This window comes from Mauremys mutica, chromosome 3 (assembly GCF_020497125.1).
Source record: "Mauremys mutica isolate MM-2020 ecotype Southern chromosome 3, ASM2049712v1, whole genome shotgun sequence".
Lineage (NCBI taxonomy): Eukaryota > Metazoa > Chordata > Testudines > Geoemydidae > Mauremys > Mauremys mutica.
The window spans coordinates 99925202-99941039 of NC_059074.1; the positions used below are offsets into that span (position 1 = coordinate 99925202).

Genomic DNA, 15838 nt, shown 5'->3' on the forward strand with positions numbered 1-15838 from the left:
AGGTGGGTGAGATAGGGATAAAATATATTACCTCATCCACCTTGTCTCTCTTTCTTGTGGTTAGCATGCATTGTCTTAGTTAAGGTAGTAATAGCCGAGCATGATTCCTTCTCACTAGCTGACATATACACTGAGTTTTGCTAGCTATGGATGTTGTGAATACCTGTTGTGGCTTCAGCACAGAAAATAAAAGACAGTGTTAGGTGTAAAAGTTGTGCTGTCAAAACCAGTACTTGAATACAGAGTCTGAATTAGATTTTTAAAAAGATTTGTTAGCAGACACCATCAGATGTGTTTTGAAGGTCAACGAAAGAGTGGAATTGCATCTGTGCTATATACTCACAGGAATTCTGAATAATGTCTGAAAATGAATTTAATAAAACCAAACTAAGTATGAAAGTTGTGGTGAAATGTTCCACTCTTAGGTGTCAGTGTGGAGGAAGATTGCAATGACTAATTATATCAGACTCCAAGACAGCCTTTACTAGATAATGAAGAAGTGAGATCTTTTACCCCATCTGAATTTGGAATCTCTCACTGCCTCATTTTTGCTCTCATGATATAACAATTGCAAGGCTAGTGTAGTGGTTGAATACATTGATACATCATAATTGAAAAAAAGTGCTCCTGTTATTGCTGATAGGATTTGAATAATTTTTGTTGTTAAAGCAGAAAAGCTAAACTCTGCAGCCATTTTCATGCTGCCTAAAGTTGGTAATTCCTGTTTTTGACTTCATTTGTCATTAACAGTAATTGTGAGGATAGCAGCTGTTCTAAGTCTCATAGCATTTGATATAGGGGTTATTAATTATTATTATTTATTTACTTTGTCATTCTTAGCCTTTACATTACAAAGTTCTGTTTGTAATTTTCTTAGATGTAGGGTTTGCACTGGAAGTGGGAGGTGCTGGTTGGATTTTATACTGGTAGTTTTATCCTGAATGGAAAAATTCCAACTAATACACATGGGATCCTGTAAAGACAGAGAGGAGCTTGTAACTTCTGCTGCCATTTCAGATGATGATGGACAAAGAGCTTCCTTTTGTGAGAATTTCATTTCACTACTCCTGAGGTGTTCCAGGCAATAGTACAAGCCTTTCTGAATTAAGATTTTACTTAATTTTTTTTTAGCTTTACAGTGAAAAACACCCCTTTGATTCAGGAACAGTTTTGCAGTGGGGGATTTTTCAGGAAACATTTAATGAGTTATCCTGCTTGTGACTGAGAGATTTCTCTTGCTATTATTTTAATGGTGTTTTGAATCTTTGGAAGAAAAATATGATGCCCCATTAATTTTAACATCATACTCTGTTACATTTTACAGAAATAGTTAAATGAAAAATAATAATTGTTTCCATCACTTTTGGTAAATCTACTTGGATGAGGTTAAATTTCAACTGGTATGCTATGTGTCTGAAGATGCTGTTTCTAGGTCCTCAAGATTAGATTTTAATTAAATTGATTATACTTGATGTGTTACAGCTCTAAAGGTAATCAGTTTTGTATTAACTTTTTAGCATTATTCTTGCATGCAGCAAACCCAAATTTTTGCATTTTAGAATAATGTTATTTGATACTATTCAGAATTACATATTGAAGTTAATGGTGAGGATGACCAAGAGATCAGAACTAGACTCCTTTTTAAAATTTATTTTTAACACTTTATTATCTGGAGAAGGAGGTGCGTAGCGAGTTGTTGAAATCTGCCCTCAACAATTTATTTACTGAATTAAAACTACCATGGTTTGTGAAGAAGACTGGAAGAATCTAATTAAATTAAATTGTCAGCAAAATTGGCAGATGAAATTTAATGTAGAAAAGTGAAAGGTAATGTACAGTAGGAAAAACCATTTAAACATTTCATATATATTGAGTTCATCACTAGATATGATAGATCTAAAAGGAGTCTTCTTTAGCTTAATTAAAATATCTGATCTCTGTATCACACTGCTCAAAAGAGTTAATTTAGATACTTGGCTGTATTAAAACAGAAATGAATTAACAAAACCTGAAAATGGAAGTCTGCAAATTGGTCGTACATCTACACCTTGTTTGTTGCATTTAATTTTGGTTACCTGAATTCAAGCGGGACATGCTAGGATGGACTTCTCCCAGAGGCTCACAAACAAACTTCTGTGTAACAATATTTTGCCTTTGGAATAGTATATAGTTTCTCGGCTCTATGAGCTAAGAGGTGAAAACATTATCTAATAGTATAGAGAACAGTGGTTCTTAACCTTTCCTGAGTACTGTACCCCTTTCAGGAGTCTGATTTGTCTTGTGTACCCCCAAATTTTACCTCACTTAAAAACGACTCGCTTACAAAGTCAGACATAAAAATACAAAAGTACCACAGCACGCCATTACTGAAAAATTGCTTACTTTCTCATTTTTACCATATAATTATAAAATAGCTCATTTGGAATATAAATATTGTACTTACATTTTAGTGTATAATGTATAGAGCAGAATAAACAAGTCATTGTCCGTATGAAATTTTAGTTTGGACTGACTTCACTAGTGTTTTATGATGTAGCCTGTTGTAAAATTAGGCAAATATCTAGATGAGTTGATATACCTCCTGAAAGACCTCTGGGTATCTCCAGGGGTACGCGTACCTCTGGTTGAGAACCACTAGTGTGGAATGCCGACCCTCATAGCTGCTCTTTCCATTCTTTCCCATTTCTGACTTTGGAACAGAGGGGCATCTCCATTCTTACTTCCCTGCTCATTCTCTGACAGTAAGGTTAGTTGTGGTTTACCTCTGGATCCGGCTGTGGTCTGCCATCTTTGAAATTGACCGTGTACACAAATAAACATCTGGGGGTTTGTTTGTTTTGAGTCAAGACAGTCTTGATAATAGCTTCCAAGTTGTGTAAGCATATATCTTCTGTATACCGAAGGGCTTGAATTGTTATAACTGCTGTTGCTTTTTTTTTTCTTTTGCTGTCTTTCAGCAATAAATTAAACTATTCACTGTCTTGAAAATTTTCCTGGAAACTATAATCAGAAACTGAGTAAACTGGTAATTGAAATGATGGACCACTCCATCTTTATAATTTGAACTTTTCCCCATTGGGATAATTGCACTTTTCTCCAGTTTATGACATTAAGTATTATCTGTGCAGTCAATAAATTGCAATTATCTGGGATCACGTTCATCAACATTTTGTGTAACTGTGGAGCTACATATTTAATAACTTTTGGGAATTCAGTGATAGTGTCATTTATTTGTGGGAATGTAAGTGCCAAATTGTGACAGTGGTGAAATACTAGTATAATCTTATTGCAGTGTAATTTATGATCAGACAGAGGGACATATTTTTTTTCAGATGACATTAGACATTGCCTAGACGTTACTGGCTACAGAGAAGCCAAAGCATCTTCCTCTACTAGGCATGTTATTTTTTTCCTTCTTTCTTTTCCATCACTCCCCTTCTGTTCTAATTTGTTACTTACTTATATGGTGCCACAGGAAGTACATGGCACATAAAGACAAGTCTCTCATGTAGAAGAGATTATCTAAAGCCCTGATCATGAACAGTGCTGAACTCTCACAACTGGCCGTAGTGTTTGATAGATGATAATCTGTTCATAATTCACTTAATTTAGTTCAAGAAATTTTACCAAACACTCAAGATTATAGTAAATCAGCTACGTTTGATTTGATTTTCACTAATATTATATCTAGGCTGTGTAGCAATTTTTCTAATAACCATGATGATTATTGTACTTTCATGTGCAGTAAAGACTGTTGGACAAAATTTATCATGCAAGCCTTCCTTTATGTGTAGTTGCTGATAGAAGGAAAACATTAAGCTAATTTTTTTAACAAGCAGATTGACAGTATTTTAATAACAGTATGTATCAATATTCTGTTTAAAGAAACTGCTAAAATATATTTGAAGAATGGGTACGATCTAACTTTCTCCTCAAATAGAAAAATCAGGAGTTGTAACTCAAATGGCCCAGCAAATTATTTACTGAATTCTCATCTGTGTGCTACATACAAGATCTTGGAAAAGCTGGCTGTAGTCCCTCATCCCCTACTGCATCACGAGGTTTATCATAGGCTGGTGGAGGAAGTTCTTGCAGAAGCCTCTAATTTAGAATGTTGACAGCACAACACTGGGGAAGAGTGGAGCACCTTAAACCAATGGTTCTCAACCAGGGGTATGTGTACCCCTAGGGGTACACAGAAGTCTTCCCCGGGGGTACATCATGTCATCTAGATATTTGCCTAGTTTTACACCAGGCTACATAAAAAGCACTAGCAAAGTCAGTACAAACTAAAATTTCATACAATGACGTGTTTATACTGCTGTATATACTATACACTAAAATGTAAGTATGATACTTGTATTCCAATTTATTTATTTTATAATTATATGGTAAAAATGAGAAAGTAATTATTCAGTAATAGTGTGCTGTGTGTGACACTTGTATTTTTACGTCTGATTTTTGTAATCAAGTAGTTTTTAAGTGAGATGAAACTTGGGGGTATGTAAGACAAATCAGAATCCTGAAAGGGGTACTGAAAAGGTTGAGAGCCACTGCCTTAAACTGTTCCAGGAATAATCATGCTTCTGCTGAGGAAAAGCTACTACTGAGCCCTGACTCTGGGATGTCCAGCCGTACAATAATAACTCCATTACTTCCTATCCACTTTGAGTTTACTCAGGCAGATTAACAAAAGTCTATAAGAAGATGATGAAACTTGTCTGCTTGCAGAGTTTTTATGCAAACATCTGATGTTAGTAAGTTTGTTTTCTTTCTTGCTTGTATTGTGGGATAGAAAAACTATAATAACTAGTTTTGTTTTAGAGTAGCAGCCGTGTTAGTCTGTATCCGCAAAAAGAACAGGAGTACTTGTGGCACCTTAAAGACTAACAAATTTATTTTGTTTTTGTGTCTTGTCTTTCTTAGATTACAAGAGGTATTCAGGCTATCCAAGACACAGTAGTACAAAAGGATCACAGGCTTTCCCAAGCAATGGTTCGTTATGGCTCCTTACATGTCACCCTGTTAGTGATGCATTTATCCAGTGAAGAAGAAGTTGGCACGTAAGTGTTTTGCTGTTAAATTTTGTACATTATAAATCTATTTCTTTGGTTGTAGGGGAGTTCAGGAAGAAGACCCCATTTTAAGGTACATGTATAAAGGGTAACAATTCTAAATTTCCTGAGACTGATCATATACCTACACTTGGGAATGTTCAGAATAACATACTTTGGTGTATGCTTAACCCTTTAATTCTGAGTTGAAACTAAAGTGTGCAGTGGGCCCTGTGGGAGATGAAAGAGTTTCAGTTCTCTCACCACCTTGCAATCCTTTATTTAGGCAGAGTTATCCATCCAGGTCCAGTTCTGCAGCTCCTCCTTAGGCCTGGTTTTTCATCTCTCTTTCTGCTGTGAGTTAGCATAGGTAGTAGCTCCCCTCTGCTGGCTGACAGCTGCTTTTTGTTTTTCCTCTAGGTCAACCAACTTATGTAGTTAGTTGATTTTAGCTGCCTCAATAGAGCATGAGGAGAGAGGTGAAGTCACAGTTTCAGGTAGCTATATATAGAGCTTTAAAGATCAGTATCAACACCTTGAATTATACTTGGAAGCAAATACAAAGCCAGTTTAGTCTGTGAAGTAGCCAGTCTCATTAAGCACTTGGGCTGCATTCTGCAACAGATGAGCTCTGAATTATCTCTGGTGGGAGTCCAATGTAGTTGCACATTACAGTTTCAATCTAGAAGTCACAAAGGCTTTGGGAACTGTGACATAGTCCACGTGTGGAAAAACTGGAAAGAGTCCAGCAGAGGGCAACAAAAATGATTAGGGGGCTGGAGCACATGACTTATGAGGAAAGGCTGAGGGAACTGGGATTGTTTAGTCCGCAGAAGAAAAGAATGAGTGGGGATTTGATAACTGCTTTCAACTACCTGAAAGGGGGTTCCAAAGAGGATGGATCTAGACTGTTCTCAGTGGTAGCAGATGACAGAACAAGGAGTAATGGTCTCAAGTTACAGTGGGGGAGGTTTAGGTTGGATATTAGGAAAAACTTTTTCACTAGGAGGGTGGTGAAGCACTGGAATGGGTTACCTAGGGAGGTGGTGGAATCTCCTTCCTTAGAGGTTTTTAAGGTCAGGCTTGACAAATCCCTGGCTGGGATGATTTAGTTGGGAATTGGACCTGCTTTGAGCAGGGCGTTGGACTAGTTCCCTTCCACCCCTGATGTTCTATGATACAAGAAAAATAGTTTCATTTATTTTGCCAAATACTGATGAATAGCCCTCCTGGGATTTCAGGAACAGGTGGGGATCCAACAGTCCCCTTAAATTGCATGCATCCTTGAAGAAGGGTGAGCAAACCTTTCCAAGAGTAGAGGCAGATGAATATTACACATTAGACCAGGGATCAGCAACCTTTGGCCCGCGGCCCGCCAGGGTAAGCACCCCGGCGGGCCGGGCCAGTTTGTTTACCTGCCGCGTCTGCAGATTCGGCCGATTGCGGATCCCACTGGCTGTGGTTCGCCACTCCAGGCCAATGGGGCTGCAGTAAGCTGCGCAGGCCGAGGGATGTGCTAGCCACCACTTCCATATCCATAGTACTACAGTGTAGTATGATAGAAAACTAAGGTTAAGGTTCTCTTTTAAAGATTGTTTGACTTTACTAAATTTACAAATTAACTATAAAGTAATAAGAATTCATTGACAGAATTAACTGCGAATTTCCAAACTTTACTGTGTGCTAAGTTTGTCAGTATAACATTTTTCAAAGCTGTTTTTATGAGTGGTGCACAATTTAGTAACCTTCATTTACATTTAACTATATTTTTTGTTTGGCAATTGCAGTTAATAAATGTTAGCTGTTTGTTTCCTTGCTTTAGTCAATTTTTGCATTAGCCTTAACGTTACTACATTACAATTGCATGTGAATGTGCTTGTTTTTTCTGGTCTTTTTATTTCAATTGTCAAGTGGTTCTCAAGTTTTACTCCAAATTATCTTGAGTTTGACCAAGGTCACTGCAAATAAATCAAGATGCATTAAGAGCAAATGAATCAAATCCTTATTTAATTCTGTGGGAGGAATGCTTTACATGTTCATCTCCCTAAAAAAAGTTCTGTTTAAGCAATAAAGACACAACAGACAGTGTTTTTGTTGGCATTGTTAGAAGGCACAAAATTCAATGATATATGATTTTCTCTGAATAGTGCAATCATTGCTACAAAGCACTACTTGGGGTGTCTTAATGTTGTTATGAAATACCAGGTGTGTATGATAATAAACTAGTACATTATTATGATGTCATCTGGAGCCAAAGATTCTAATTGTATTAAACGTTCCTAAAATTATTTTATAGTTACAATTCCAAGTTGTAATTTAGGGCATATTTAGCATTTTGTCTCTAGTAAGGGATTAAACAGCCTTTTCATGGGTACTTCATGTTTTGAGTGTCAACGGAAACATTTTGGTAGCCAAGAGCATGATTCTCTCAATAAGAGAAAAATATTAAATGTACTGAAAGTATTTGGGCTTTATTGTATTAAGTTGCAATAACAAAAATGAGATATTGGACTCTCTAAATTATCTACTGTGCTTGTTTCCCCCTTTCCACTCTCATACATTTGGGACATCAGAACCCCTTGGGCTCTGTGCCCTCATCCTTCCCCGGAACACATGAGCAGGAACCTGCCAGCTTCTACCCCAAGAGATGGCGCATAAGTAAGGCTAAGATTTTGTCATGGTTATTTTTAGTAAAGTCATGGACAGGTCACAGGCAATAAACAGAAATTCACGGAAGCCGTGACCTGTCTGTGACTTTTGCTGCTGCGGCTCCTGGTATCCCCTGACACCGTGGTGGCTGAGAGCTGTGGGGTTCCCCCTCCGCCCGCGGCAGCTAGAAGCTGCAGAGTGACTATATTTACCAAAGAGAAAACGGGACACCCCCAGCTGCTCACCTGAGGTGTCCCCATCCCATGCAAGGCTCTCGGCCATCGTTGGAACCGTGAGGAGGGCCCCCTCAGGAGTCTGTCACCTGTTGCTGGAACCTTGCAAGGGGCCCCGGCACTGCTGTCAACAGAACCCTGCCACGGCCCTGCTGGCTGCCAGCTCCAGAGTCCCACAGCCCCTGGGGCTGAAGAAGAGAATTTCATGGAGGTCTCTGGAAGTTATGTATTCTGTAACTTCCATGACCTCCATGACATAAACATAGCCTTACGCAAAAGGCCCTGATGGGAGAGATACAGAGGTAGCCAGCAGGAAAGAACAGCAGGGAGAACGGGCCACTATCAATCTGTTGGACACCCTCTCATCCCCCCCAAATCCTTTGTCCCCTGAAATACAAGAGCAGGAGCACATGGGCTTCCTCCTGCCCTGGGCAATGGCCCAAGGAGGCCATTGCTGCCTTAGGGCAGCTGCTGTGGTGTAATGGAAGTATGCTCTCAATGACTCCAGATGATTTCACATCCTGCTGATGTCAGCAGAATTGTTAATTGATCTAAACTGTGAAAGTTCAAGAAGTGGGGGCAATACGGGGTTGACTGCTAATTAGAGATTGATCCTGGAAGAGAGAGATGCAGAGAAAAAGGAGATAACTGGCATTAAAATAAAACAAAAGCTGAAAGTAATACAATATAATAGGAGGCATTAAAAGCAAAATAAAAGTTTCTGTGAGATGGCTGGGGTGAAAGACGGGCATGTTGGTTCAACAATAGGGGAGCATATTGGTTGAGGTGTCTGTACAGAGGGAGAAAAAAATATGTGGCTAGGATGGGAATATGGCTTGAGGAAACCACAATTAAAAATGTAACTGAAGTACCTTTGACTGTTGCTCACATGTTAACTGTCTTTTTCAGTTTACTTTGTCTAATTGCACTGTAGTCTCTTTGGACAAAGAATGTATATTTTTTACATAGTTATATAGGTCCTATACAATGGGAGCTTGATCGTGATTGGGGGATGTGGGCATTTAATAAAAATAATGCTCTAGATTGCTTACAGTAGAGAATGAAGAATTTTAGTTCTTTCCTGCATGTGTTCAAATCGATTATTTCAAAAGATTAAAGAGTGAAAAGTTGAACTGTGCTTTCTTTGCTTTTATATACTTCACTAATTTCTAGTACAGAACACCACTAGATTTACAGAAAGAGACAAAGTGCTAAATAACTTTTAACAAGTTTGGTTTCAGCAGGGTACATCTTGGCCCTAAGTTGCTCTCACATCTTAATGTTACAGCAAACAACTGGTAACTTTTAAAAATAAAAGCATTGAACAGAGAAAGAAAGAGAAACAGATATACGCCATATCTGACCCCCTCAGCACACATATACGAACAGCTGAAAGGATTCCAATTTTACTTTGCTTATATTAACTTTGTTTTTCTCAGAGACTTTTAAATTAACAATTTAGAAAAGAGTTGAGATCCATACTTAAATGTCATAATGTTTAGATTACATAATTGGGGGGGGAGAGATAGCTCAGTGGTTTGAGCATTGGCCTACTAAACCCAGGGTTATAAATTCAATCCTTGAGGGGGCCATTTAGGGATCTGGGGCAAAAATCTGTCTGGGGATTGGTCCTGCTTTGAGCAGTGGGTTGGACTAGATGACCGCCTGAGTTCCTTCCAACCCTGACATTCCATGATTCTATGAATTCAGAAAAAACATGGACAGCTCCTAAAATCCATTTTACATGCTTCATTTGTAATATCCTGCAAAGAAAGGCAGCTGAATCTGCACTTGCTGAAATCTGTGAGATGTCTTCATGTATAGCTCCACGTAGAAGCCTGGTGGTAGAAAAGGCCTAAATGACTGGGGAGGTGTACGTGCATAAGGAACAGTCAGACCCCTTTGTCAAGCACAGATGAGTAAAAGTACGTTTGTCCACTGATCCTATCTGGGCATCCAGAAACTTACAGGTTTTATTCATATGGTGAAGGTTGCAAACTTCATTTTAAAAATTGACAAGGATACCCTAATGAAAAGAATATATCACATCTGCTGTTACCTCTAGATGTGTTCCTAATTCAGCCAACATCACTTTTTACTTGAACTAGGTTTCAGTCAACCATCTAATTCTCACCCAAGCCCCCAGTACCATAGAGACATTGGAAAAGTAGAGGGGAGTGCTGTTCAGATATGATTATAAGAATATACACACACCTTTGTAGGTAAGAATATACACACACCTTTGTATGTGTGGGCATAATGAATGAAATAACCTACTATACCTGATAGGATACGAATGTTCTTAGTTGCCATGGTGATAGCTTGCTTATAAAAAGAATCATAGGGCTGGAAGGGACCTCGAGATAGCATCTAGTCCAGTCCCCTGCACTCAGGGCATGACTAATCTAGACCAAATACTAAAGATAGATCAAAATAAATGATGTAGATTCTACCAGTGCCTCTAAGGGTACATCTACACTGCAGACTCCTTATATAAGCGTATAGAGTACATACACTGCATGCCTCCCTAGCATGTGTATAAACAGCAACGTAGACAGTGAGGGACTGCTTAGATGAGTAAAGACATGCATGAATCCTTAAGGTACACCTCTACCCCCATATAACACTGTCCTCAGGAGCCAAAAAAATCTTACCGCGTTGTAGGTCAAACCACATTATGTTGAACTTGCTTTGATCCGCCGGAGCGTGCAGCCTCGCCCCCTCCCCCCCGCAAGCGCTGCTTTACCACGTTTTATCCGAATTCGTGTTATATTGGGTCATGTTATATTGGGGTAGAGGTATATATACCCTATGCGGCTCTTCATACATCCAAGCAATACCTCCCCTTTCTACACTGATACTTTTTAGCAGTGTTGTGACTTGCTGCTGGAGTGTTTCTCTACCGCTGGGAATTGCTGAAGACTTTCCCCTCCAAAAGGAAACACTCCAGCAGCAGGGAAAGGTTTTGGCAGGGCAGAGGCAGCGGGGAAAGGATCTGTCAGCTTGCCACTACTGGAGCCTTTCCCTGCCACAGGGAGTTGCCAAAGGCTCTCTCTACCACAGTGAAAGACTCCAGCTGTGGGAAAAAGCTCTGACAGGGGTAGACTGTGGAGCTGCTAGAACTTTTTCTTGCTGCCTCCCCACTGCCAGGGCCTTTCACTGATGTGTGTAGCTACACACTGCTTCATGGACACAGCCTGCTTTTTACTGGGGGGGTGTAGCTACGTGTACACCCTACGCAGTGCCACCGGTGGTGTGCAATATAGACATAGCCTAAGAATATATCTATTTTGCAGATAATTACTGCCACCTAGTGACTATAAAGTCAACATCCCATCAGTGAAGTAAAAGGTTATTTCATTGACAATAGCTAAGGAAAAAATTCATTGCAGTAGGTGGGGAATACTACATACAACTTCCATCACTGAGTTGTATGTCTTATAGCCCTTATGTCACTAAAAATGTACTTGTTAATCTCTCTACCTCCTTGAATCTGAAGGTCATTTCAAGACAAGTACAACTATTTCACATGTACAAAAATGTCTATTAAAAATGGTTATTAAAATGCTAACATCTTGTTTCTCAACTAAAGCATACATTTATTCTTATACCTGCATGCCACTTATCTCCTGTTATCAACAAGATAAAGTAAGGAAAGTAATAGTACTTCCTATCCCAAAGTGCTTTGTAAACTGATTACAATGATTTACAAAGGATCCTTTGAAGCACCAATGAAGTACCACTGGAGTGAAACGCAGCATCTTTTTAACAGAACACAGTAACGGTATGCAATAGTTTAGGATAGGAGGTGAAGTAAAATGCCATATTTAGTTGAAATTTCAGGACAAATTAGGGAAGCAGAATGTTAAGTAGTAAAGTTGGAATTTGGCCAGTACACTGAAGATTTCTGGAAAGTTTGAGCAAAATAGCTCTTGAAAGAGTGAACAAAAATATTCCCCTCCCCCCCCCCGCAACAGCAATCTGGCAGGGGACCTCAATCTTTTGTGTGGGGTACCTAAAAAATGACTGGCCTTTGTAATTTCAGATTTAGCATGGTCATACTGTAGTACTTAAATGAGCAGTGTATATTTGAAAAATACTCATTTTAAAAGAACAAACTTATAATGTTTGAAAATGCAGAGCTGCATATATACAGTAAGCAATTCTTATTAGATGTGATGCACAGGAGTTAAAAATACATCTATTTGAAAGCTAGTCTGTTTTAAAAAATGAGTTAAATAGTATTTTGTGGTATTACACCTGTCATCATGTCCCCCAGGAGTCCTGGGCCGCGTGCTGCCAGTGTATTTATTCCTATTATCTTATTTTTCTTCCCTTCACAGAGCAGTTGGTGCTCTTTTAGAAAGCAAAGATGCAGTAGAAGAACTCCTACAAGGAAAACATTTGGATTTATCATTTCAAGGAATTGATGATTTTAGAAATGAAGTTGTATTTGTGAAGTTTGCAGCGAGTGACCATACAGCCGCACTTACGGAGATATCAGGTAAAACTTGTTAATATCATTACAAAGTGCTCAGAATGCTCTTCTAAGCTCTTGCTAATATAGGACTACGTTATCCACTAAATGGGTAGTACAGTAACTCCTCACATAAAGTTGTCCCGCTTAACGTTGTTACGTTGCTGATCAATTAGGGAACATACTCATTTAAAGTTGTGCAATGCTCCACTCTTACGTTGTTTGGCTGCCTGCTTTCTCCACAGCTGGCAGCCTCCCTGCGCCTCCTGCCCGCTGGCAGACCCCACGGATCAGCGCCTTCCCTCTCCTCCCCCTGCCTCCTGCCTGTGGCAGTCAGCTGGCTTGCGGCGTTTTGGAGGCAGGAGGGAGTGGGGGAGAAGCCAGGATGCAGTGTGCGAAGTAAAGGAGGAGGAAGTGGTGGGGGGGGGAAGACAAGGCAGGTCAAGGATTGGGGCTTGGGGGAAGGAGTAGGGTGGGCAGGCTGAGGGTTGAGCCCAGGGTTCCAGGCACCAGCCCAGCAAGCAGGTGCCTGGGGTAGCCAACAGAAAGGGGCAGCATGTCCGGCTCTTTGGCAGTGGGTCCCTCAGTCCGTCTCAGAGGGAAGGACCTGCCGCCAAATTGCCACCGAAAAATATGAAGCGGCAGTGGTAGAGCTGCGGCCGTTGATCTTTTTTTTTTTTTTTTTGGTCGCTTGGAGCGGCAAAAATGCTGGAGCCGGCCCTTGTTGAGCCCCCTGCCGCTGGTGCTTGCAGAGTAGGGGAAGCTGCCCTGGAACCTACCCCACCCCCATTTACATTAATTCTTATGGGGAAACTGGATTCACTTAACATCATTTCACTTAAAGTCACATTTTTCAGGAACATAACTACAACGTTAAGTGAGGAGTTACTGTAATTACAATTGGAGCTTACACATTCTTCTGTTGGGAGGGCTGGCATTTCAGACCACAAAATTCATGGATTTTTTGAGCTCCATGGACACCTTCTGCAATGGTTCGTGGCCCATCTTTGCACTGTTCATCCCAAAATCCATGTTTACTATCTGCCCTAGAACCACCCTCCTAAAGGAAGTTAACTACATCATGGAGGAGAAAGATAGGTAAATTAACGTTGATTGAGTCAGGATTAACTTCCTTACAAGTTTCATGGGTTGGGTGTGTTGAAACAGTGCTTCTCCATGGCTTCCTCCTTGATTCACCTCATTCCCCATGCTCATACCTGAAACCTCATGAAGCACCCTGAGAAGGTTGAAAAGGCAATAATATTCCTTCTCTCACCCTGGGTCATAGAACCATACAATTAGAAGGGGTCACAAGGGTCATCTAGTCTAACTCTCTTCTCAGATGCAGGCTTTATTGTGTCTAAACCATTCAAGACAGATCGCTATCCAGCCTCCTTTTGAAAACTTCCAGTGAAGGAGCTTCCACGACCACTCTAAGCAGTCTGTTCCATTGTGATTCTGTTACTACTGTTAGGAAGTTTTTCCTGAGATTTAATCTAAATCTGCTGTGCTGTAGTTTGAACCCACGGCCTCTTGTCCTGCTCTCTGTGGCAAGAAAGAACTTTTATTCATTATTTTTATGACAGCCTTTCAAATACTTGAAGACCGCTATTATGTCCCCCCTTAATCACCTCTTTTCCAAACTAAACATACCCAGTTCCTTCAGCCTTTTCTCATACGACTTGCATTCCATACCTTTGATCATCTTTGTCACTCAACTCTGGACCCTTTCCAGTTTCTCTACATCCTTTCTATACATTGGTGACCAGCTGAGCCTAACCAGCACCAAATAGAGCAGTACTATCACCTCCTGTGATTTGCATGCTATGCCTCTGTTAATGCAATCTAAAATTTTGTTTGCTTTTTTTTGTAACAGCATCACATTGTTAACTCATGTTGAGATTGTGATCCACCACAACTCCTAGATCCTTCTCAGCAGTGCTGCTGCCAAGACAGTTTCCCCCTTCTGTATTTGTGCATTTGTTTTTTATTCTCTGTAGCACCTTACATTTGTCTTTGTTGAATTTCATTTTGTTGTCTATAGCCCAGTTCTCCATTTCATCAAATACTTATACCCTACCCTTGCTGTAATTGAGGGTATATCATCCATAATTAATCCCACTGGATTAGAAACAAACAACAAAAACAAATAGAAGGTCAAATGCAGACCCTCTTCCCATGGGTGTGAAAGTTCCCTAGCCAGTGGGACATGGGCAGACCAGGAGAGGGGTGGGACCTGACAATCTGCCTCACGAAGTGGGCGTGGGGTGTAAAAGTCCCTGTCACTGTATTGGTCTCCCGGGGCACCCCCTGAACTATCACAGCTTTTGGTCTTTGTTTCCAGGCAGCCAACACCACACCTCCATCCAAGGGCTCTGCTCTTCTCCTAGGTCTGACATCAGCTGAGCTGGGCTTCTCCCTTTTACATCTTCCCTCCAGGCCTGACATGCCTTGCAGGGGTGGTAGGGCTGCTTGAGCCCAGTACAGTCCATTACCTTCATCACATACACCTTGTCACAGTCCCACATAGTTGCTTCAGAGTTTGGGCTGAAGGTAGCCTCTATGGAGGAGCTTTGGAGACATGCTGCAGATTGTAGAGTGAGCATTCTTCTCCCCCCCCCCCCCCCATGTATCTGTTCAGCACCTAGGGCTTGGCTACACTTACAAGTTGCAGCGCTGGTGGAGGCTTTCCAGCGCTGCAATTACACCCCGTCCACACTTGCAGGGCACAACCAGCGCTGCAACTCCCTGGTTGCAGCGCTGGCTGAAAACCCATCCCGGCAGGGGTATAAGGAGTGCAGCGCTGGTGATCCAGCGCTGCTCAGCAGGTGTGGACACTCACCAGCGCTTTAATTGTCCTCCAGGGAATAAGGAGGTATCCCAGAATTCCTGTTCAGCCACTCTGCTCATCAGTTTGCACTCTACTGCTCTTGCCTCAGGTGACCCGCCCTTTAAATGCCCCGGGAATTTTAAAAATCTCCTTCCTGTTTGCTGCAGCCAGGTGTGGAGTGCAATCAGTTAATCTTTCCAGGTGACCATGCCTCCACGTGGCAAATGAGCCCCAGCATGGAGCAATGGCGAGCTGATGGACCTCATCAGTGTTTGGGGGGAGGAATCTGTGCAGGCACAGCTGCGCTCCGGCCGTAGGAATTACGATATCTTTGAGCAGATATCAAGGGCCATGCTGGATAGGGGCCATGATCGGGACGCACTACAATGCAGGGTGAAAGTTAAAGAGCTGCGGAGTGCCTATTACAAAGCCCGTGAGGGGAATCGCCGATCCGGAGCTGCCCCCACGACCTGCCGTTTTTACAGGGAGATGGACGAGATACTTGGGGGTGACCCCACTGCCAATCCTAGGATAATGATGGACACTTCTGAGCAGGCTGGGGGACAGGAGGAGGAGGCGGAGGCAGAGGAGGAGG

General features: G+C 41.1%; 1 protein-coding gene across 5 annotated transcripts in view; it reads left to right on the plus strand.

Annotated features, from left to right (window-relative positions):
• Positions 1-15838, plus strand: part of AKAP7 (A-kinase anchoring protein 7) — a 175379-nt gene that overhangs the window by 17519 nt on the left and 142022 nt on the right. For all 5 annotated transcript variants that reach the window (XM_045009908.1, XM_045009906.1, XM_045009907.1 and 2 more), the window contains exons 4-5: positions 4927-5063; positions 12280-12440. In XM_045009908.1, the coding sequence (XP_044865843.1) occupies positions 4927-5063; positions 12280-12440 (298 nt within the window). The remainder of the gene's footprint in view (positions 1-4926; positions 5064-12279; positions 12441-15838) is intronic.